General features: G+C 37.8%; 1 protein-coding gene across 5 annotated transcripts in view; it reads left to right on the forward strand.

Annotated features, from left to right (window-relative positions):
- Positions 1–24,182, forward strand: part of GABRA4 (gamma-aminobutyric acid type A receptor subunit alpha4) — a gene marked incomplete at both ends in the record, with an annotated part of 63,943 nt that overhangs the window by 23,703 nt on the left and 16,058 nt on the right. For all 5 annotated transcript variants that reach the window (XM_082653675.1, XM_082653676.1, XM_082653674.1 and 2 more), the window contains one exon: positions 5,057–5,316. In XM_082653675.1, coding sequence (XP_082509801.1) covers positions 5,057–5,316 — 260 coding nt within the window. The remainder of the gene's footprint in view (positions 1–5,056; positions 5,317–24,182) is intronic.

The raw sequence follows: 24,182 nt of genomic DNA on the forward strand, positions 1-24,182 counted from the left end.
TACATTCCACATGTAACTGATATCCAATGATATTTTTCTTTCTCTGTCTGGCTTACTTCACTTAGTATGATAATCTCTAGGTCCATCCGTGTTGCCGACAAGGGATTAATCTGCTAAATGCTTGATGTCCATTCTCTCATTGAGTGCAGTGAGAGAATGATTAACCTTGGGTCTACACATCATGTCCAGAGGCAGCCTGACTGGGCAGGAGGTATCTGCTGAGGCTGAGAACCAGATCAAAGTCCCTTAACTTTTCCTCGTACAAAAAATATTAATATTTCAGGAACTGTCATCATTGAAAATAAAAATAAAATTACTTTTACACATATACCATCTTTTTTCTATGTTCCTAAATAATTTCTAGAACAGATAATATTGACCCATTAATGATGCCTTTGATTAAGAGGTAATCAAAATTGCAGACTCTGGAGCGAGACAAAAGTTGTAACCCCAAAGTCTACCACTTATTAGCTGTGAACCTTCAGTGAGTTATTTCTGCCTGTTTCCTCATGTGTTACAACAGGATACATTGTTGCTACTACATAGGGTTGCTAGGAGGATTCAATTAATTAATTTGTTTTTGGTTTTTTTTGTTTATTTTGGGATTTTTGCTTTTTTAAAAATTTTTATTTATTTTTGGCTGTGTTGGGTCTTTGTTGCTGCGCACGGGCTTTCTCTAGTTGTGGTGAGCTGGGGTTACTCTTTGTTGTGGTGCTCACGCTTCTCAATGTGTTGGCTTCTCTTGTGGAGCACGAGCTCTAGGCGCCCGGGCTTCAGTAGTTGCGGTGCGTGGGCTCAGTAGTTGTGGCGTGTGGGCTCTAATGCATGCGGACTTCAGTAGCTGTGGCTCGCAGGCTCTAGAGCACAGGCTCAGTAGTTGTGGCACACGGGCTTAGTTGCTCCGTGGCATGTGGGATCTTCCCGGACCAGGGATTGAATCCGTGTCCCCTGCATTGGCAGGTGGATTCTTAACCACTGTGCCACCAGGGAAGCCCTCAATGAGTAAATTTGGATAAAGCCCTTGGAACAATGCCTACCACACAGTAAATACTATTTTTAGTGTCATTGATTACTATGACAGCTCACGCTGCCATCTCCCTCATTTGAGAATCACTACTTGATACTATAATGTGAATGTTCTCCATATTTTCTAGTTATTGTGATTGGTTGATAAGCTTTGAATGCTTTCTTGGTTCATTATAAACTCATAGCCATTGTTTTGTCCCATTTGTCCGCAAATAATAGAAATTTCCAGTGGTATGGGGAGAGATAGCATTGATTATATATTATATTGCCCACCCAGCATTTCCTATCCAGATAAGATACTGTAAGGAAATTAAGTAGCATGTGGTAAGGATACCGGTAACACTAATAATAATGATGATAAGATTTGCCGTGTACTGATAGGGGTCATCTTACTTAATCTTCACGATAACTCAGCAAGGTAGGCATTATTAATTTCATATGGCTAAGGATATAGACTCAAAGAGATTAAGAAACTTGTATAAAGTCATATATTTAAGCGATAGACGCAAGACAATTTCTGCCTAACTTTGAGAACTCTCCCATTTCTACTCTGCCTTTCTTTCTTTACAGGGGGTCTGGGGACATGGGGGCTTGTGGAGAATTCCAGAGCAGCTGAGTGAAATTGTATGGCTGTGTGCTGAGGATACTTTGTGGGTAGCTTTTTCCATTGGTTTCTTTCTGATTGTGCTCATGTACCAAGATACTGGTTTTGATTGACCAGGGAAATTATGCCCAATAATTAAGTCTTCTAAGACCTAAGGTGTGTCAGAATGGTAATTATTAAATTGTTTATTGATGCTTTCGATGGTATTTTTTAAGGAAGTTAAGTTTTAAGTATTTGCGGGCACGTAAGCACTCTTTCATTTGAGATTCAGGTAAAAAAATTAATTCTGGTCTAGTATTTATCTTTCCAAATTCTCATTTTCCTCTTCACTCAAGGAGAGAATTTTCTGGATCAGGGGTGTCTTTCAAGATCATGCAAAAACAAAACCAAAAAAAATCAGTGTAAATATGAGAGGTAGAGTGTGCTGAATTCTCTGGCAAGGGCTTCTATCTCTAAAGTTGTGTGCCTCTAAGTTTTCTAATTATTCCAGTATAGTAAAACATGAAATCTGAGTAAATGCCAGCTGGCATATGTACATCATTACTAGTTCATTTTCTAGGAGTGGCTAGCCAAAAATTCACTCTTGTGTACAGTCTTAGCCTACTCGTACATGTCCTCTTCCAGCTTCTGGGCCAACCAATATGGTGCATGTTCAGCACTCTAAAAACAGGAACTGGCATCAATACTTGAACGTGTCAAAAAAATTCCATGGTTATTAAGGTGCTTTCACGGTAGATGTGGTAACGGATGTACTATCTTCCTCGATGCAGAGGAAGCATGGCTTCTTATCTGAAAAGTTGGCATCTGTTTGCTATTGTGTTGGTGTTTATTTAACCAAATGTTCCACCTAAAAACAGGTGTAATAAGCCCATTCCTGTTGTGCTAATGCTTTCTTAAATTTGAACTCCAGGCAGAGAAACTTTTTAATGTCTAAAGGGATGGCAACTTCAAACACTCAGCCAATTGTTTATGCCAGTTACTTTCCTAATTTTGCCAACAGTCATAGAATAGGAGTCATAATATCTGAAGGGTCTTTCTACAAACTTTAGAATCAAGTTTACCCTAGACAATGAAAGAGAGATGGAAAGCGGCCACATATCCAATGTTTTTGCGTAGATGTCCATACGTTATTTAACATATTCCTAAACCTGGTGATCCACCCTCCTTAACATTCAGAAAGTAATTTTTGGATTCGTGGCTCAATAATTGAACTAATACTCTGCTTACTTGGCATTAATAATGGAATTTCTTCTCATACTGCAGGAGAAGACGAAGACCACTACTTCTGGTCCTCAGGAGAAATCGTTCTATTACCAAAAAAATGTTCACAGCAACATGGAGACTCTTAAGTTGCTTATATTTGAGTTTCAGTTTCCTTTTGGACTATCACAGTATGGTCACTGTGAAATTTTCTGATTTCTGAGCAGTATTCTTATTTACACTGCACTGTTCATTTTTTATTTTCAAGTGCTCTCAGCACAATTTCTATGCCGTTAGAGGAAACATGCTTATTAATAAAGTTGTAGAACATTTTTGAATTCTTAATAGGCCATTAAACTTAAGTTGTTATGAATAAGAAGAAAAACCTTGGTATATCTTTAAGTTTTGTAGCTAAAATTTTTCAGAATTAATTTAGGGTTTATTCACATATCTCACAATGAGCATGAGAATGGTGCCATTTTCCTGAGATTTAAGGTAGAGATCCTAAAAGTCCTGAGGTCTCTTTTCGAAACAAAGTCTACTAAATTCACAAGATTGCATTTTCATAGGCATTTAGGTATTTATATATTTGACTGAAAAACCACATTTTAAAATCTGTCTTTGACTAATGAAATGCTAAAAATAGCATGAAACTTTTTTTTAAAGGAATACAACCAAATTCTCAACTTTCTTCCTCTGTATAGTTTATGGAATGTTTTTGAAAGATCCATAGCTCAGAAGCTACACAGTTGCTCTAGTTTTTCCTGTTCTAAACATTGACAATTCAGAAGGGACTAGAAAGAAAATAGATTGATGAAGAGCTGAAAAATGTATTTTTATTTACAGTGCATTTATCATGTGCTCGGCACTACGTGAAATAAGGTAAATCCTGAAGCAGTGTTAGACATTCTGCCCTTAAGAAGTCTATGCTCAATCAAGTAGTGGAAACAAAGCTCACTCAGATGGAACAATTAGGGAACAATACAAGGCAGAACATAATTAAGTGCTGAGTTGAGAGGACAGTATTATTTCTCCCTACATCAAAATATTATTATTCTTTTATTATTGCATGGGACTCACTATTTTTTCAGTTTAACATGTGTTATTTGGCTTTCAGCTGTGGATTGGCATGGACTGGATATAGTTTATGCCTTCATCATTGTTATTGTTGTCATCCTCACCATCCCCAAACACCTGGGTGTGTCAATTCAAGAGATTTCCTAGGCATTACATAGAATGAGTTTAAATGGATATGGTAAATCTCCATGTACATTTCCAAGCTTAACTACGTAACATGGATTAGATACAGAGGCAAAGATTCAGAAAGGGACAATTGTGCACATATTAGCATCCCTATGTAATGCATTTCTCTACAGTTTCAGTGGCAAGTGGAATTCTTCCATTGAGAATGGGGACTGACTTTTTTTCCCAGGCTGAGGAGAAGCCTTTTCTGGAGATGATATGCTTCAGAAGCCTATTGATGCATGAGAAGTACCTCTATTCTTGTTGCCAATATTTTCCTGCCAACCACAAACTGATGGGCAGTAGATGCCCAATATTTTTAAAGCCAAATTATTCTAGAAGTCTATTTCTCAGGAGTATACCTATGTTGTTTTATATAAATTAAGCTATTTTACAACTAGTAAATTTATTATTTTAATTCAATAAGTAATATTCAGGTAAAGACTATAAAGACATATAACTTGTGCTTTTTCTGATAGAGATTCTCAACAGCAGTGGGCCATGCCTACCCCAGGAATTCTGATGCTTCAATTTTCATTGCTACCATCTTCCCACTCCTGGTTGAGAGTCAGTGCTTCAATGAGTCACACTTTCCGTTAGGTGTGTGTTGAGTTTCTCAGGTACATTGGCCCAGGTACTAACATGAACCCAGTATATGTTAGGTGCCTTACATACTTTTAATCTTCATTGTAAACCCAATAAGTGGGTATCAAATGAAACCAGTGAGTTTTCCTAACTTAATCCAACTCACACTGAGCCAGTGATTAGAAGAGCCAGGATTTGAACCATCTCTGTCTCTCACTCCAAAGCCTGTGCTAATTTCACTGAACCACTATGACTGGAATCTTACATCAAAGATGGTTTGGTTTGAGTTATTGTAAACTTTGTTACCTTCACCCCACCAGATTTCCAGGTCTTTTTGTTTGTTTTTATGCATTGAAGTAACCATAAAGTATTTTGTCTCTTTGCTCTTTTGCTTTGAAGGAATAACCACAGTGCTCACCATGACCACACTGAGCATCAGTGCACGGCATTCTTTGCCCAAAGTGTCCTATGCGACTGCCATGGATTGGTTCATAGCTGTCTGCTTTGCTTTTGTGTTTTCGGCCCTTATTGAGTTTGCTGCTGTCAACTACTTTACCAATGTTCAAATGGCAAAAGCCAAAAGGAAGACATCAAAAGCCCCCCAGGAAATTCCAGCCGCTCCAGTGCTGAGAGAAAAGCATCCTGAAGCACCTCTGCAGGTATTTGACTTAATATCCTTTAAGATTTCAGCATCTTGGTCAAATTCCATTGCCGGGGAAAAGCTAAGAAGTTGAGGATCCCAATGACAATCTGTAAGTCATTTAAAAATCCAGAAAAATATTAAAGGATAATCATGCATTTATACTTTAAAATTGTGATTAGTGGCTTAAAAGTTAAACAGCTCTGCGGAGTGGCTGGGCCCGTGAGCCATGGCCACTGGGCCTGCGCGTCCGGAGCCTGTGCTCTGCAACGGGAGGGGCCGCAACAGTGAGAGGCCCGCGTACCGAAAAAATTAAACAGCTCTGGATGAGCTTGAGGTACACAGCTAGTTGTTTGAAAGTTCTTTTCAGGATTAAAAAGTTTTTATAGAGAGGGGTAAAATCTTATGTATGTGCTTAAAAGAAACCTGTGGATACCCTCAAGTGGGTTGGAAAGGCATCTCGGTAGAGTTCATTGAACAAAGTACAGCAGCAGTTCTTAACATAGCTCCACATGAGAATGCTCCCATGGGGCTGTGCCCTTGTATGGAAGAAGAAAACAAAACCAATAAATAAAAAGACCCGGGCTTCCCTGGTGGCACAGTGGTTGAGAGTCCGCCTGCCGAGGCGGGGGACACGGGTTCGTGCCCCGGCCCGGGAAGATCCCACATGCCGCGGAGCGGCTGGGCCTGTGAGCCATGGCCGCTGAGCCTGCGCGTCCGGAGCCTGTGCTCTACAACGGGAGAGGCCGCAACAGTGAGAGGCATGCGTACCGCAAAAAAAAAAAAAAGACCCATAGTTGTAGGTTATGCACATCCAAGACTGAGAATTCTTGTCCTAAAGAGACATATCTAAAAGGATATGAAAGCCTAATAAGAGCTACTGTAATTTACATTGGACACATAAGTGATTCTGTGATTAAAAAAATTAAAGTGACTTTTTCCTCATGGAGGCCAGTTGCACAAAACTAGCAAGATCCTCATGAAAATGAGAAAGCTAACAGCCATCCCCTCCTCCCTCTCCTCCTCTTCCTCTGATACTCTGCTCTCTCTCTCTCTCTTTTTCTCACTCTACTTGGCTTCCTCCTTGAATCAACAAAATGTCAGTGGTCACATGCACAACCTTATTGCGGTTACCAGAAATGGTAGTCTAAAACTCCTTTTGTCTACATGTGCCCAAATCAAAATATATATAAATCATCAACTTTATTCTCTATAGGTGATAACTCATTCCCTTAATTATTCATACACGCATTCATTCTTTTTCTTCACTCATTTAACAAACATACATTTAGTACCAACTATGAGCCAGACACTGTTTCTGGTCTGAAAAGCAAGGGTATACAAAGCCCCCTGACAAATATCTTACTCTGTATAACTTATCTTTCAGTGTGTAGGGAGACAGACAATTTAAAAACATATATAGTAAAACGCTTAGGTGTGTTAGATGGTGATAGTGCTGTGACAGTGCTGAAGCACCAAAGTGGGAAGGAGGTGCTGGAGCCTTGTGACAGGGGTGGGATTCAGTTCAGAGACCAGGCAGGCAGGGAAATCCTGCCATAGAAGATGACAGTAGAACAATTAGGTTAGGGATTTAACCTGGCAAGGATTAACTGTTAAGGCTCCTACAGTTTATAGCTCTCCTCCCACAGGGCTCTGGACACTGGTTCTCTAAGAATGGCATGTGAGCAGATGGGAAGATTATTGTCCTTCCATTAAGTAAGTTTGGATAGCTTACATTTTCCTCTAAAGGAATCAGTTTCAACAAGATTTTCAAAATTATTACAATGAATTTTGTATGGTATTTTCAGTCAAAAAAAACCCCCTGATTATCTACAGTTTTATTCCCTTTCCAATTCCCCATCGGTAATTTTATGCCCTTTCTGCCTTTTACTGTTGTTTCATTTGCTTTGCTTTGTTGTGTTGAGGGCTTGGTAGAATAATTCTATTTACTCTCCCTTTAAAAAAATTATCTTGTATTTACTTGTTTACTTTACTTTTTTTTCTAATTACTGACAAGATTTATTTTAATTTCGTCTTTCTGCAAGTTAATGTTGTTACTCGTTTTTAGCTTCTTGAGTTTAGTTCTTATTCATTTATTTTCACTGTTTCTTATTTAATAATAAAATTTCCTTTATTGCAATGAGATTTGCTTTGCATATAGATTTAGCCAATTCATAACTTTTGATACGTTATATTATTGTAATTATTTGCTAAGTATTCTGCAGTTATGCTGCTATTTTTCTCTACAAGCTCAGAATTATTTGGAAGATAATGTTAAAGTTTCCAAATGGGATTTTGTTTATTTGTCTCCATTGTATTTTTCGTTGTATCACTTTATGTTCAGAAACGTTACTTGTACAGATTTGAATGTTGTTGATATTTTCATTGTGCCCTGAGTTATGCTAAAAGCTTATAAATGTTTGATGGAAATTTAAAGGAGTTGACTGTTAGTTATTAAATTAATTTTACCTAAAACATTTTTATTTCACCCTCTTAATAAGTCACTTCTTGATCTTTCAAATACCAAGAAAGTTATGAAAAATTCTCCCACAAATATTATGAGATTGTGTTAGTGCGTTTTGCATTTTAACTATTTTTGGTTTATGTGTTTTGATGCTTCGATATTCAACATGTAAAGATTTATAACAGCTCTATTTTGATATCACTCTATTAATTTAATCATAAAATAACCTTTTTGGGGAGGTTCCATATAATGCCCCTTGAATTCTATTTGATCTGATTTTATTATTATTTTTTTATTCTTTCTTAATATTAACTTTTGTAGTATATTTTTATTGCTAAATTTTCCTATTTTTTTTCTCGTGTACTTTGGAAGCTATATATCATACTATTATATAACCAGTGGTTATCTTTAAGCTTTAAAATGACATATTGTAACTTATGATTTTCTAATAGTGTTGCAATTATAACATATACTGACTCTTCCATGTAGCTGTTAACTCCCCCCAACCCCAGGATTGCTCAAGTCTAAAGAGTCTGCATTTGGAAATACTTTATATATAAATTTTTTTTCTGTTTATAATGAGTTGACGTAGTTCCCTTTTCATTTTTGCAAGGTGATGAGGCTCCTTGCACTAGTGTTATAATAGTATAAATACTTGAAAGTACCCCTTAATCAGCGAAAGACCATTCTGCAGAATTTCCAAAGGTGGGACGAGAACTAATAGTTCCTTGAAACATATCTCTTGACTATTACAGCATCACTGGTGAGTGGTAGGTTGAGTACATCCAGTTGGCTAAGTCCACTCTTGGCAGCATGGGCCACATGCTGGGTGCAAATGGCATAATCAAGATTAAGAAGATGAAATTTGTTTGTGAAGGGCATAGAGTCATAGTATTTAAGGGTTGAGAAGTTTATAATAAATCTCATCAAAATATTCATCATATGTTTCATGTCCTATATGGTATGTAACCATATATGTATCATAACTTAGATTGCCACAGCAGCTTCCTGAAGAATATCTATGTTCTAAGGACAGTGATTAATGGGTTGGCCCACACATCCTCCAGAGTCCATATTGCTGCCAGAGCACAGCTGGCTTTGGAGCGTCAGTTGTCATTGAATAGTTCAACTTTGAAGGTTGAGAACACATTAAAATTGAGGAAGGGAGAGAGAAAGAGAGGAAAAAAATATATATATAGATAAATAGGGAGAAGGAAATCAAGATGGGGAAAAAGTGTGTTAAGAGCAAAATTTTAAAACATGTTACTGGAAGGAAATATTCTAGTAATCTTATGAAGTTTGGAGTTTCAGTAGAGATTCTGATCAAACAGCTGAAATGTGCTTATTCTAATGTGTTCCAACTTGTATGGCTATTTGCTGATTTGAATGATGCTGCTTTGTTTAAACTGTGTTTAAACTCCTCATTTGAAATTGCCTTCAGTCTGCACAATACTTGATAATTCAATAGTCCTTTGGGTTAGCTCGCTAGTGGTTTGATTCATTGTCACCATATGTGACCTATGGACTGTTAATGGCCTGGCAGAGGTTCATGGTGACCATTTTTATTTCTTGGGAATTGGAAAGCTTATGGTTTATGGAATATTCATGAAGCAAGGAGAAATAGGCCAACTGGAAGACTCTAAGAGCAGCTATGGGCAGCTTGGGTATGTCTTTAGGCATCTCAGGAGGCAAAGCAGCTGTTTTGCTTCTGCTCAACATCACCATAATTCTGCCTTTGACTCTGTCCTTCCAATATTGAAGTTGAGCTCTATTCCCGTGGTTCTATCCTTCCAAACCCTTACTACTTCTTAGAGTACCTACTCGCTCACTGACTCAGGTGATTTGGATTAATAGGATGATTTGGAAAATAAATAACTATAAAATAAAACGTGGAGATTTCTTAATAAAATCATACTTAAAACTTACTTGAAAATATATTCTGTAGCCCTTGTTCAGTCAGAAAGTGTACATTAATGTATGTATGTTGTACGTTGTGAAAAAATCCAATGATATAATGACTAAAATTACTTGGACTTTTAAATTGTGTCAGGTACTATGTGATATGCTTTACATGTGCTACTTAATTTCAAACTCACAATAACTATTTTATAGATGAAGAAACTGAGTCTTTTCTTTAATATCTTTATTGGAGTATAATTGCTTTACAATGGTGTGTTTCTGCTTTATAACAAAGTGAATCAGCTATACATATACATATATCTCCTCCCTCTTGCGTCTCCCTCCCACCCTTCCTATCCCACCCCTCTAAGTCTTGAAGTTGTTGAGTGATGTAATCAAGGTAACACAACTAGAAATGGTAGACCAAATAGAATAGAGAAGAGCAGTGAAGCACGTTTAATGAAGAAGCTAATTAGTTCGCGTTTAGACACGTGGAAATTTCCAGAGTGGGACATTTTCTTCTATCCCATGATAACGATGACTTACTTTTTTCGAACTACAAGTGCGTATTTCTCCACTGTGCACCTTTCCTTTCCCATCTACCTAATTTCTTTGTCTATTTCCATTTTACTGAACTATTCTTCATAGACTTCTCAATATTATAGCGTTCATAGATTCTTACAAGGGTATTTGTAAAATTAAAGAGCTGTTTGCTCTGCTTAGAGTCTTTAAGAAAAAGATGATACAAAAAAGAATATATAAATAATTCAAGATACACCTTGGATTCAATAATTCAACTGTACTCATGAGAATATCCTTCTTTACTATCCATTCTTCAAAGTCAAACTCTAGCCCTATTTCCCAGATGAGGATCATTTTGATAGAACTTAAGGATGCCAAGGATATGGTGTTAAGTATCCACATCTACAAAATAATAATAGAATCTGCCAGAAAGACTGATAATGAAGATTTAATTACATCCTGCATGTAAAGTACATGGTACAGTGCTTAGTACGCAGTAAATAATAGCTGTGATTATTATTTTATCAAAGTACAGTTGATTTACTATATTATATTAGTTTCATTTGTACAAACATAGTGATTGAATATTTTTATAGATTATACTCCATTTAAAGTTATTATAATATAATGGCTATATTCCCTGTTTTGTACAATATATCCTTGTAGCTTACTTACTTTATACATAGTAGTTTGTATCTCTTAATCCCCTACCCTCATCTTGCCCCTCCCTGCTTCCCTCTCCCTACTGGTAGCCACTAGTTTGTTCTCTATACCTGTGAGTCTGTTTCTATTTTGTTCTATTCATTCATTTGTTTTTATTTTTAATATTTATTTTCCTTATTTTTTTTGGCTGCATTGGGTCTTAGTTGTGGCATATGGGATCTTTGTTGAGGCATGCAGGATCTTTTCATTAAGGCGCACGGTCTGCTCGGGTTTCTCTCTAGCTGTGGCGCACATGCTCCAGGGCGCGTGGGTTCTGTAGTTTGCGGCATGCCGGCTCTCTTATTGAGGCGTGTGAGCTCAATAGTTCTGGCGCACACGGGCTTAGTTGCCCCGTAGCATGTGGGATCTTAGTTCCCTGACCAGTGATCAAATCTGCGTCCCCTGCATTGGAAGGTGGATTCTTTACCACTGGACCACCAGGGAAGTCCCTCATTCATTTTTTTTATATTTTAGATTCCACATATAAGTGATAACAAAGTTTTGTCTTTCTCTGTATGACTTACTTCACTAAGCATAATACCCTCCAGATCCATCCGTGTTGATGCAAATGGCAACATTCTTTCTATGGGTAAGTAGTATTTCATTGTATATGTATGCCACATCTTTTTAATCCATTCATCTATTGATGGACACATAGGTTGCTTCCCTATTGTGGCAACTGTAAATGGAGCTGCTATGAATGTTGGGGTGCGTGTATCTTTTCAAATTAGTGTTTTTGTTTTCTTTGGAAGTATACTCAGGAGCGGAATTGCTGGATCATATGGTAATTCTATTTTTAGTTTTTTGAGGAACCTCCATACTGGCTGCACCAATTTATATTCCCACCAACAGTGTACAGGGTTCCCTTTTCTCCACACCCTCTTCAGCATTTGTTATTTGTGGTCTTTTTTTTTTTTTTTTGCGGTATGCAGGCCTCTCACTGTTGTGGCCTCTCCCGTTGCGGAGCACAGGCTCCAGATGTGCAGGCCCAGCGGCCATGGCTCACAGGCACAGCCGCTCCGCTGCATGTGGGATCCTCCCGGACTGGGGCACGAACCCGTGTCCCCCGCATTGGCAGGCGGACTCTCAACCACTGCGCCACCAGGGAAGCCCTTTGTGGTCTTTTTGATGATAGCCATCTGACAAGTGTGAGGTGATATCTCATTGTGGTTTTGATTTGCATTTCCCTGATGATTACTGTAGCTGTGATTATTATTATCCTTTGTTTCCTTAAGCATCTTCAACATTTAAAGTCTGTATCACATAATTTACCACTTATAATATCCTGAAGTATTTTGCATAAATTGTTTCATATGTGATTGCTCTATTTACCTACCTAGATGGTGAGCTTCTTAATAAAACTGGTTATGGCTTCATTCTGTCTTCCCATACAGCCCATAGCACAGTGTTTAATAGTCACAGTTGTTTATTATAATGAGCCGACTATAGGAATCGAACAATAGGAAATGTGGGGCCTCTAAAAACCAGTATATTTATCAACAATTTCCAAAAACGTTTGTATTTTATGTAAAATTCTTCTGTAAATGTGAACATTAGGTGGATGTTAAGTAGTGAGCTAGAGCTGGGTCACTGTGAGGATTGTGAACAGCAGCTACTCATTCTGAGACACACTTGTCAGCGGTTGGACTTTGCTAGTGGACAACAACAGGGAACTGAGGACGACACTTTGAAAAACAAAAGAAAGCAAAACAAAAAGCCTCTGTAAATCTACAAGTGCAGCTATGCATTATGAGAAAAGCATAGTTTGTTGTCCTTGGGTCATTTTAGTCACCTCACTTACACAGGTATCAGTGCCTTTGACACCAGTGTTAAATACAGTGATATCCCAGTAAATGGTAATACACAAGCTTCATTCCATTCTAACAGGCTCTACAAACTAGGTCAGTTTCAGATTTTCATTTCAATCATTCTCAAAACTCCTCTTAGAAATGCTGTGCTTTAAATAGTTTAAGCTAACATGCAAAAAACTTTCATTTTTCCATTTATCCTTATTTCTCTCATTTCTTAACTTAGTTTAAAATCTCTTTCCTTGGCAGTTTGAATAAGGACATGATGAAGTATTGTCAGTTCACTTGACATTTCGGTGTGCTGGTGACAGAAGTTTAATGACGTTCTTTGAACCATATAAATTGTACCTCCCGGAAGCCATACCTTTTTCAGTACAGAATGTTCTGTAGTTAGTAATGCTCTTTAGGCAATGAGTAATTGTTTAATTGCACAATTATTTAACTGGGTGATTTAAGTGTCAAGAATATCAGAATTATGTTTCATTTCCAACCATATTTTTCATATGGTAGTCTTGTTATGTGTCACATGCTGATTCGTCAGAAATCGTCATTTTGCTAAGGCAAGAGAGCAAATCTCAGGTAGTTAATTTAACAAGTGTTTACTGAGCAACTACTATGTACTAGTCACCACGCAAGGCACTGAGGATTCAAAGAAGACAAAACCTGGGCACTTAGTCTAGTGAAGGAGACAGGTTATTAATCTTGCAAGTGACTATATGTAGTATATAGAAGTATGGTCTGAATCTTGGTTTTAGAATACTTCAGGCATGCTTATAGCAGTATAATCTTACTCTCAAATATTCACTGCTACCTTAGACCTATGAGCTGAAATACAGATCTGTATATCCAATTACATACTGGGAACCTATTTTATTTATGGCTACTTTTATGGAATACCTATCAAGTGACAGTAGGCTGGGAATACTCTGAGGGTAGTGGGGAAGTTGACATTCAACAATTAACTTCAAATAGTTAAATAATGATAAATGTGAAAAATGCTATGAAGGAGAGGTAGAGAGGGTCATGATAAATTATATCAGAGAGTTAATTTGAGACTTCAAATTAGCCTTTGAAATGCAAAAAGTGACAAGGTAAGGGATGTCATTCAAAATGACAAAGGGAGGAGAAACGATCAATTTTAGTAGCTTATTGAAGCAATATTGTGCATATCTTGGTAATTGTTGGTAATAACATCACACGGGAAGAAAAATGCCAACATTAGCATCATAATTGAATGGCTATTTTCTCCTCCAGAAGGGGGAATGCCGTAATTTCAGTGCTGCATCAGGAAGGCTTGATACATTGCTAGTGTTCAAGGAAGTAGTAAGGCATCTTGTAAACCTAGTATAACACAGTTTAAGAGTGTGTGGGTGTGTGGGTGTGTGATATAGATATAGATTAATAGTAAACGTGTCCATTTATTTTCATGTATTCTGTGTTTACAAATATGACAAAGGAAGAAGCTGTGAAGCGTATTTACATAGTACATAGATTGGGGGAGGTAGCTTGTCACCATCATTGTCATCACCATCATTGTTATTTATTTATTGTCTTCTACGTGCCATATATATATATATATATATATATATATATATATATATATATATATGGTGCTAGTTGCTTTACATGTGTTATCTCTAATCTCCACAATACACCCTGAGATGAGTTGTTGTGTTGTTATACACATAGTTTTATGGTTGAGAACACTGAGCCTTGGTGAAGTGTTTTGGACACTTTCAGATGCACTGTGCTGTCTCTCACCTAGAGAAAACAGGCAGGCATCGAGGGATTTTGTCTCTACTCTCAGTTTTCCAGTGTAGCTTTGATCACACAACCCAATATTTGAGTTTGAATTTCTCTATTAGATGACAAAGTTAAGCAAGATTATATCCAAATTCCCTTCTAATTTAAAAACCTGTTACTACAAGCTCATCCACTATCTATAACTAATGCCATCTTGCTTTATACTCTTTAACATATGCTTACTTTCATAAGAATGGATTCTAGTGAGGATGGTTCTTTTGGGGTTCACTGAGACAGGTCAAATTAAATATTCAGATTATTTTATGCTCACTTACACAGCAAAAATCCATACTGTTCCAACAGCAATAAGAGCATCAACTGATCCTGTGTTTAGTATGCACCAGAGAGTATTTTAAATATTTTACATATATTCACTTATATAATTGGCATAACAATCCTATCCCATTTTCATCCTGTTTTATAGATGACTAATTGAGGCACAGAGTGGCCTAAGTGATTTGTCCAATCACACACCTCCTAAGTAACTGAACCAAGATTTAAACCCAGATGGTCTGGCTCCAAAGTCTAGGTTTACAGCCCCTAGAAATTGCCACCCCTCCATTGTAACCTCATCCCACACTGCTGAGCCTCTGCTGTGCCTACCCTCACACACTCACTCCCCAGCCCATTCATCATTTTTCTGGAGGTTGTCTTAATGTTCACATTGTTGAAAGTGTAAGCCGTACTATAAAACTCTACCCCATTCATAAACAAGCCCTATCCCTTAGCTGGTGGTTCAGCTTACATAGAAGCCAAAATCTCAAAAAATTAGCCACACTCTCCAAATTTCTAGTTTTGCATAAAATATATGTGGATTTTCTCAAGGCTAAAAATCACCACTTGATTGAGGTCATTTTGACTATAGACCAATCCATAGTTTTCCCAATTTCTTGCCATTTTAAACATCTAAAAATGTTAAAAAGAATTTCTCTTAGTTTTGTCTTGAAATAACCGATCTGACATGCATTAATTTATTCAATCAACAATATTTATTTACAACATATGTTCAAAAGAATTCTGTTGTCAAGGTGGTGAGAAAAATTTTAAAGAATTTCAAAAGATAGTTTTTGCCCTAAATGAATTTATACTGTGTCAGGTGACAGTATATTGATGTAAATAATCAGAGGAATAGGTATTCTGTAGGGACCAAGAGATGTAAAAAATGTGCTGAACTTTGGGAGGAAATGGTAGGAGAACTCAGTCTGGCAGTGAGGTGTATTTTACTGATGGTCAGCAGACAAAGGAGAGTAGCAAGGAAATAAGCCAACTCATTACTATAAATATCATTAGTTTGGTTTGTGATTTTTATGGGCTAGCTTGAGGATCACTCTAGAATTGCTATACAATTAATAAACTCTTACCGCATTGTTGGAATTTTTATTACTTCTCCATTTACTCTGTTCCTTCTCCAGCACACCTGGCACAAATTTGCTAAGAATCTAGCAGTTGCTCAAGAAACACCTGCTGATTGGTTTCATTCTTCCTATAACTGAGATAGATGCTCAATTGTCAGGGATAGCAATATATGAAGGAACTGTACGTTTCCCAGGTGACATTTTTGTTATGAAAACTTTTTCTTAATGGTGTTTCGAATTATTATTAATTTGGTGATCTTTTTCTGTGTTAGCAATGTGAGTGGGCCAGCACTTCTTTTTAGAGGGGAAAAAAATTCAGTCAGCTTCAAAAATATACAGACACTTGAAACAAATTCCCTCAATGTTTAGCTATATTTTCCAGCAAGTTCTCTTCCCTAAGCTACTGAGTAAGATTATTCATTCCTTCTGGTTTATTTGGCTAAGCTGCCAATTTCCCTTTTGCTATTTTGAGGGGCTAATTTTCCCACAACATAATATACATCGCTAAATCTCCAGCTTTTCTCTCAGCCTCAGATAATTTAGAAGTTTCAAGATGCATCAGTTCGGGTATTACTTATTTCATTTCATTTAAATAAAATCAGAGGATATTATGCATAAAAATGTCTTTGGCAGAAGGAGATTATTATGTATTTTGGTCAATTTAAGGAGAGGGCATTTTCTACTCAGATTGTATGGCATGGTGTGTTTTTCTTAATATTTTCTAGTATCTCACCTTCCAGGAGTTTCTTACCCTGCTTAACTTTGAATAATACATCATATTCTTTCACAACGTCTCTTTTGCGGCTTTTATTTGTGAGCCTGAATTTTCACATTCCTCTTGCTTAGCTATACTGTAGGATTCTATTCTTTCTCCTTCATTAGCTCTTTCTTGAACTTTGACTTTAATTTTTAAAATCTACTGTCTTCATATAGACAACTAGCACGGGCATTTCTTTAGTCTCTCCAGCGTCATGACTCCCTAATGATGTAGTCCAGTGAATTTAGCTTCTCTCTCAAACTCTCTCTCTTTTGGGAGTAGTTTGGCTAAAGCAGACTTTTTTACTTAACTTTTTGTTTGGCTAATTGAAAACAATTGTAGGTTCCATAGTCAGAGAAAAGTCTGTCTTTAGGGAATTCAAAGAGGACAATGGGGGTGTGAAGATGAGGTTGGGGGTTAGTTTCCTTGTGAATGCTTTCTATTTTTTGCTTCCCTTAAAAGTTTTTACTAAGTCCAATCAGTTTAATGTAGATATCGAGGAGTCACTTGAAAGTAAAAAATTGTACCATGAAAATTTTAGATAAAGGGAGGGAGGTAAGAAGGACGCCCGCCATTTAGCACATCTGCACTTTTTCTTTGGCCAGGTTGTTGGCATTTGAGGATTAACATTTCCAACATTTCTTGGCAAAAGGTGGTGAGAACTCTGTATTCAAAGAGCAGAAAGTCAACTCTTCATATACAAAATGAGTATATTATTGTCTCCAGCTTATCCAACTGTGAACACTTGTGTATATCTGGGATTATTAGTCTGTTGAACAGATTTTTATTTTAAAAGAAAGCAATTTGAAGGATACAAACTATAAGACCAATGCTTAACACAGAGCCTGGCACCCAATAAATGCCCTTCCAATATTTGTTGACTGAGTCAATGAATAAAAGAATGAATGCAATGTGGTCTCTGTGAAATGTTACTACTACTAATAATGACCGGAAAGAGAAGTCCTAGATGACAACAGTAACAGAGAAAACTCCCATAAACCCATTCCAGCACTGCGTTTTTATTTTTGAGGCCCACACAGAGCTTTGGGATTACTGAAGGAAATCTAGATAACTCTTTTATTACCCTGAACCTACGTGATTTCTTTGGAACTCTTCCCTAGGAAGGAACTGCTTATCTCTGCCTTTTCATTGTCTGTGCATTTGACTCTTAGTTTTGTTGTTTGGGTTATCTCTGTGTCTTAATATAGATGAGCTACTAGATGGGAGATGAGAGTCATGCTCAACTCTGCTGTTGAGGCTATATCTAGAAAACAAGAAAACGTTCTCTGGTTGCATGTGGAAAAAGGATCTAATCGATAGTCTTCTGAGAACTGGTTTGAATGGAGAAGCTCTGGGAAGGGCATCCTGCTTGGAAGGTGAAAAAAAAGAAGCCTCTGTGGAGCTTGAAAGGTGCTTCCCTGGAAAGTGAGAGAGCTGGATAACCATTTAGTAACTTGCTAGTTAGACTCTCAGAGCAGATCCTTAACTGAAGAAATGTTGACAGCAGCCATGAGTGGACAGCTGGGCACTTGACCTTCCCTGGCTACCTCTTCCATGAAGCAATGAGCCTGTGATTTGTTTTGAGAAAAGCCAGGTTTTATTTGGTTGAACCATGTAAAAACACCATTTTTGCTGGTTAAAAACAATTTTTAGAAAGTCAAAACTGGTCTTTTGAAATGAAGATGAGGCCAAGATCTGACTTTTAATTTCCTTTATCAGCTGCCTCTTTTTGACAGCAAAACAGGTAATTAGTAAGAAATTGTGCTAGTGATTATAGTGATTAGCATTTTAAAATTTATTAGTTAGTTTATTTGTTTTCAAGACAAAGATTGATTTTGGAGCTGAGAATGTCAAAACTTTGGAGCTGTACTCCTGGTGCCTGGTGGGGGCACGTCCTCTGTGGGCATCTTAATGCTCTCAGTAGGATTGTTTTGTTGGTTTGTTTATTTAATTTTGACTTGAAGCCAGAGGAGCTTCAACAGGCACTTTCTCCTGTGCTGAGCTCATTCTTGCTGCTTCTGCAAGCAAGAAACCCGCTTTGCTAAAGCCTTAGCTGATCCTGAAAAATGTTAACATGCTTTCTGCTTAATGTTTGCCATCGGGCTGATCTAAAAATGGCACCAAGGAGGTTACCTATTATCCACAGAACAAGAATACATTTCAGGACAGAAATAGATTATGGTCAATGGAGGCTTGATCTGCTGACAGAAAGTTATATTAGTATCCCTAAGCAATTCATAAAAAGAGGAGATTTTATGTGGTGAATCCTGTTTTTTTTTTTTATTAAAAAAAACCTCTCTCCTTTAGTAGCTTTCAATATTTAAGCTCTTTTTCTCTTATTTTTCCAGTGTTTATTTGTTGAATTGCATTCATCTTTCAAAACTCCATAAATCACTCATTTTTGCACATTTGCAACGGGTTTGTAGCCGTAGCCAAATTTATTTTATCAAACTCATTACTGCATATACTTTAAAGACATGTATGGAAGCATCAAATGAGGTAGAATTTGGGATGATTTAAAAATAATTTTTTAAATGGAACATGCAGTTATTTTCTATGTGATCTTCAAGTTCCTAGCAAATTGGAAATTTTTGTTATTTTTTTCAATTAATGTCTGATGGATAGGTTGACGCTCTCTTTGCCTGTAAATACACAAGTTTCTGCCTGTTGACCTACCAGTAAACATTTGTTCTGGACAAAATATCCTGGCTTGACCAATGGAGTGTATGGTTACCCTAATGATGGAGCAGAAGTCTTCCTCTAGCACTGAAAATTTGCTAAAGTATTTCAGTTAAATGTTTTCCAGATAACAATCTGAATGTATATGACTGTAATATGCATGCTAAAATGGAGTCAAAGGTTAAAATTACAATCCATAGGGAATTTCAGAACCTCCTGAGGCAATCTAATTATTTGCTACAATTAACTTCCTTGTTACTATCTAGTCATTCTGTAGCCATTAAGTGGAACTAGCCACTCACAGTATTAGAAATTAGAGCATCTAAGTTATGTAAAATCTTAGTGTCTAACTTCCAAGACTCATAGACTTGAAGAAAACAGAGAAGTAAAAAGGATCTCAAATCTTCATTGTTTGTGCAAAGTAGGGGCGCATTGTTCTATAATGTAAAACAATTAGATATTGTTGTTTTATTCTCAGAGATTTTATTATTGGAGTGTCTTCCTCATTTTGGAAAAAAAAAGATACAGAAAGATGTAAAATTTGGGGCAGAAATATGTAGGGTGAAATCAGAAGTATCAAAGTTAGAAGAGAAATACTGAATAAGATATCTCTTCTGTGTTACTTGCTGGGCTCTGTTTTGTGTATTACCTAAGCACTTCAATTTTTAGGGTTTTTTTTCTGTGAAGCACTAATCGAGGAAATCCTAAAGTTTCAGCATATATGTTGGCCTGAATGAGAATACATGCTGGACTTGTACTGGGAAGAGAGGGTACAAATCCAATTGTCACCTTCTGGATAGAACACTGCTGTTATTTGGGATTCTGGGATTCTGCTGGATCGACCTGATTTTGCACTGAGTAGTAGAACCTGACTCGTTATAGAGCTGTTCATCTCAGCAATAGCTACATTAAATATGAACATTGTATATGTTTATTCCAGGCCAATCTGCCAGCACAGTAGAGCTAGCACAATCATACACTCTCAGCAAGGCAAGCAGTGAGACAGAATTTGTTGTTGTTTTCTCACTAGCTCGCCATAATGTGCTTCCCCAGTTTGAATGCTTTCTGCAGTCTGATTATCGTGTTTACTCCGTGGTGTTCTTTCTTCATGTCATTAATATCCTATTTTCTGGCTGAGGTTCTCTTTATTTATGATAATAGTTTGATAGGTTTCCAAAGGATAAACAAGTGTGATTCTTTTAATGGTTCAAGTACAATTTGGAAGTGGAGTGGCAGTCTTATGGCTGTTTCAGATCAGCCAGCTGTGTTCATGGCCTAGGCCCCAGCTAGGTTCACTACTAGAACAATTTTAAAGGGTGCTGAGATGATAAAGACATTAGCCAGAAGCCTCCTGATATACTGATGGTAGATGATAGATTAAGATAACAAGAACATATGTCTAAGTGGACTGTGTTACCCCTTGTAACAATTCATTCGGTGCTACCATTTCCATAGATGCACTCCCCGTGCTGAGCAGATATACCTGTAATTCAGGTCGGAAAATCCCAGTTATCCAGGTACCAAAAAGAACCAAAAAGCTAAATTAGGTAAAAGCACTTTTTGGTATACTGTATTGTGCCAACCTATATGAATATGCCACAATATATTTAGTTTCAGTGCAAAGCTAGTTTTTATGATACCCGAATGCTTCGAAAGCTGACAATGCATGAGTAAAAAGGGACTCTCTGTTAAGGACAAAAATTTAATCAGAAACTCATTCCAAAGTTTAATTTCAGTGTTCAGTTTTGGGGTTTTTTTTCAGTAATTCAACAAGCTGACATTAAAAGTTGCTCCAGTCCTCTTTTTAGACTGATCATTTTAACTGTTCCCTCCCTAATTACTCCACCAAGCAGAGAGAAAGAGCCTGTGAAGCCTGGCTCCCAGGCTTTTTAAGAAATTAATGAATATTGCAAAAATTGTGTTGTGCCAGAAATCATTTTTCAAGACGGCTGCAATGAGAAACCCCACCCCCACCCCACCCCGCCACAGGCTATCCATCCCACATGCATTTCTTACAATGTATGGCGGACTCTTTGTTCCCTCACCCTAGAACCTGGGTGGACCTATGACCACAGTAGAAGTAGTGCTTTATGACTGTGAGGCTGGCGACTCAGGACTGCTGTCTTGGATCCAGTCACCATGCTATAACGAAGCCCAGGCCACATACAGAGACCACAGGTAGGATATTCCGGCTGACAGTCCCAGCATCAATGGCCAGGCATATGAGGGAGGTGACTCCAGTACCAGCTGCTTTGACTGAAACCACATGAGAGACACGGAATGGATGAGAACTGCCTAGCTGAGTCCAGCCAACCTCCAAACCCACGAAAGATGGTGTTAAAATGATTGCCGTTGTTTAAGGCCATGATCACTTGGGGTGATTTGTTATGCATCACTAGATGGCTGGAAAACACATCTTTTAAGTCAGACATACTCAAGTCAAATACTGACTCTTCCTGCTGCTAATGAGATGATGTCAGCCAAGATCTCAAATTTCTCTAATTCTCTTTGTTCATCTTACAGATGTTTAATCTGGTATACTGCAGGTGCTCAATCAACATGAGTTTCCCCAATCTCCTCCCTCCCTCCCTCCCTGCTTCCTTCCTTCCTTCCTTCCATCTTTTCCTTTTTTGCTTGCTTACTCCTTTCCTCCCCTTCCTTCCCATGTAAATTCAATGGAGTGCAGCTGCTTTTGTGGTAGGCCATTTTAAACCGGAATATGTTAGTACCAGGTGTGGATTTAATTGGACCTTTACTTAGAATGCAAGCAGACAGAACTCAGGAGGCTTTTTTTTTTTTTTTGGTGAAAACTGCCGAATCACTTGTTCCAAAATCGCCATAAAATATGCTCAGACCTTCCACAGACAGTGTGTGTGGTGTGATCAAGTGCCTTGGGGGAGTGGGGTAAATACATTTTTAAAAAAGGAAATGTTTCCATCAGTTCACAGTGAACATTATCTGAATTCAGTTCAGGCGAAGAATATCTTAAAGAGCTAGATAAAGGGAATGAAGGCATGAGCAACATGTTATTTGTAGGAATGACATACATTATCTCCTTGGCAACTGCAGGGTGGCATGCAATTTGGCAATCTATGTTGTGTCATCTTGGATGCCTGGAAGTCACTGTTTCCTATGGAAACAAAGGAAAGAACAACATGAGAAAAAGAGTTCTGATTTTAGTATGCTGAGAAAGTATTTTAAAACCGAGGGGCCAGCAGCCTTTCACAACAGAACCAGAACTCAAAATGGCATTAAATTTTCATTTATTAATTCCACAGTGCTTTAGAATATGGATGAGATCCAGATTTGCTTTGGCCCTGCTGAGCTTTTTATTCATGCTTTGTGGTCAAATGATGACTCCAGACATTTTGTGTGGAACTTTCAATGCCCTGGGGTGTAGTAGGTCTTTCAGAAACATTAGGATGTCAGCTTACGCACGTTCATTTGTTTACTCATTCAACAAATATTTGTCTAGTGTCTAATTTGTGCCAGGCATTGTGCTGGGTTATTGAGGCTACATAGACCCTTTGCCTTATGTCTTATCATCATCTTGTCACATCCGTGGGATATTGTGGTAGTTCTTTATTTGAAGTGAATCAATAATTTAGAAAACATTCATTTAGCCCCGGCCTGGAGAGCCTATTATATTGGAGCCAAGGGATAGCAGAAATGAACCACATGGCTGCGTGATATTTGATGGGGCACAGAAGAGTTCTCATCATGGCTTTTCTTTGGTCAGTGATTTTGGTGAATTTTCCTAGGTACAGTCAGCTTGTTTTCATCACCAGCTTCCAAGTGAATGGCTCCAAAACATTTATGATAACGACTCATGCTCAATATAATTTCATTTGGTAGGTAATTTGATGAAAATGAATGTCTTAAATGAAGGAAATTCAGACTGCAATATAGCTGGCTAGAGTCTAAAAGTTTCCACCTTGATGAAATTCAAAGAAGTATCGACATTATCGGATGCTACAAAGGCAGCCCACATGGTTGCAGTGGGACCGCTTGATCACAGTAGGAGAATGAAACAGCTGGTGAGGTGAGATTAAAGCATGACCTCGGTGTTGCCAGTGTTACCAATGGGCTCCTGGGAATTCTTCCACAGTAGTGCTGGAGATAAGGACTTGAGATTCACTGTGGAATAGAAGCCTGGATTCAAGAGTCAGTTCTTTCCAAGGATGATCTTGCCTTTCATTAATCTGTTTAGTGTCTCCAATGCATGGCCTTTCTTGCTTATTCTACATCCACTCCCAGCCTCATCACAGCAGAAGCTGAGACATTTATCCACGTTTCTGAGACCTGCAAAAGAATGACTGTGAAATAGACAGTTAATGTCCACCAAAGAGCCTCACAAAAAAGCCTTCTAGACTGACTATTCTAAATAGTGATTTCAGGTGTTCTAGCTCTGAGGAGTCGAAGCCATATGGCTGATTTTATCATTTCAGTATTAAAATTAACGATCAGATTTCATTTCCTGGATTTTTCCTCCCTAGGGTCTTATTTTACTATGTCCTCTCTAAGAGCAATATTTTAGCTTAGAATTTTCTTGGGTTTGTGGATATATTCATGGAAGATTTAAATAGCATTGCAGCTGTACAGAAAAGCTGTTCTAGTGTGTGCTTTGAAAATCAGCTTTTCAATAACTGATAGCTTTAGAACTGTGATTGAGAGGAAAAATCCAGTCCTTGTTAAACAAGCTATTTCAGCCACTGGCTCCGTGTTTCAAGCAGTTTGAAGGAAGAGTGGCTTACAACCTCATCACTTTGCTCCCAGAGAGGCAGGTTGGTGCCCATGGGCCTCATGCATTTCCTGTGTGGCAGCAGAGGGCACGAAGAAGGTGGGGCTAGATCCGGGAGGTGACTCTCTTTTGCTCCGTAACGATCACTCAGCCAT

This window comes from Grampus griseus (assembly GCF_964374135.1).
Source record: "Grampus griseus genome assembly, chromosome: 4".
Lineage (NCBI taxonomy): Eukaryota > Metazoa > Chordata > Mammalia > Artiodactyla > Delphinidae > Grampus > Grampus griseus.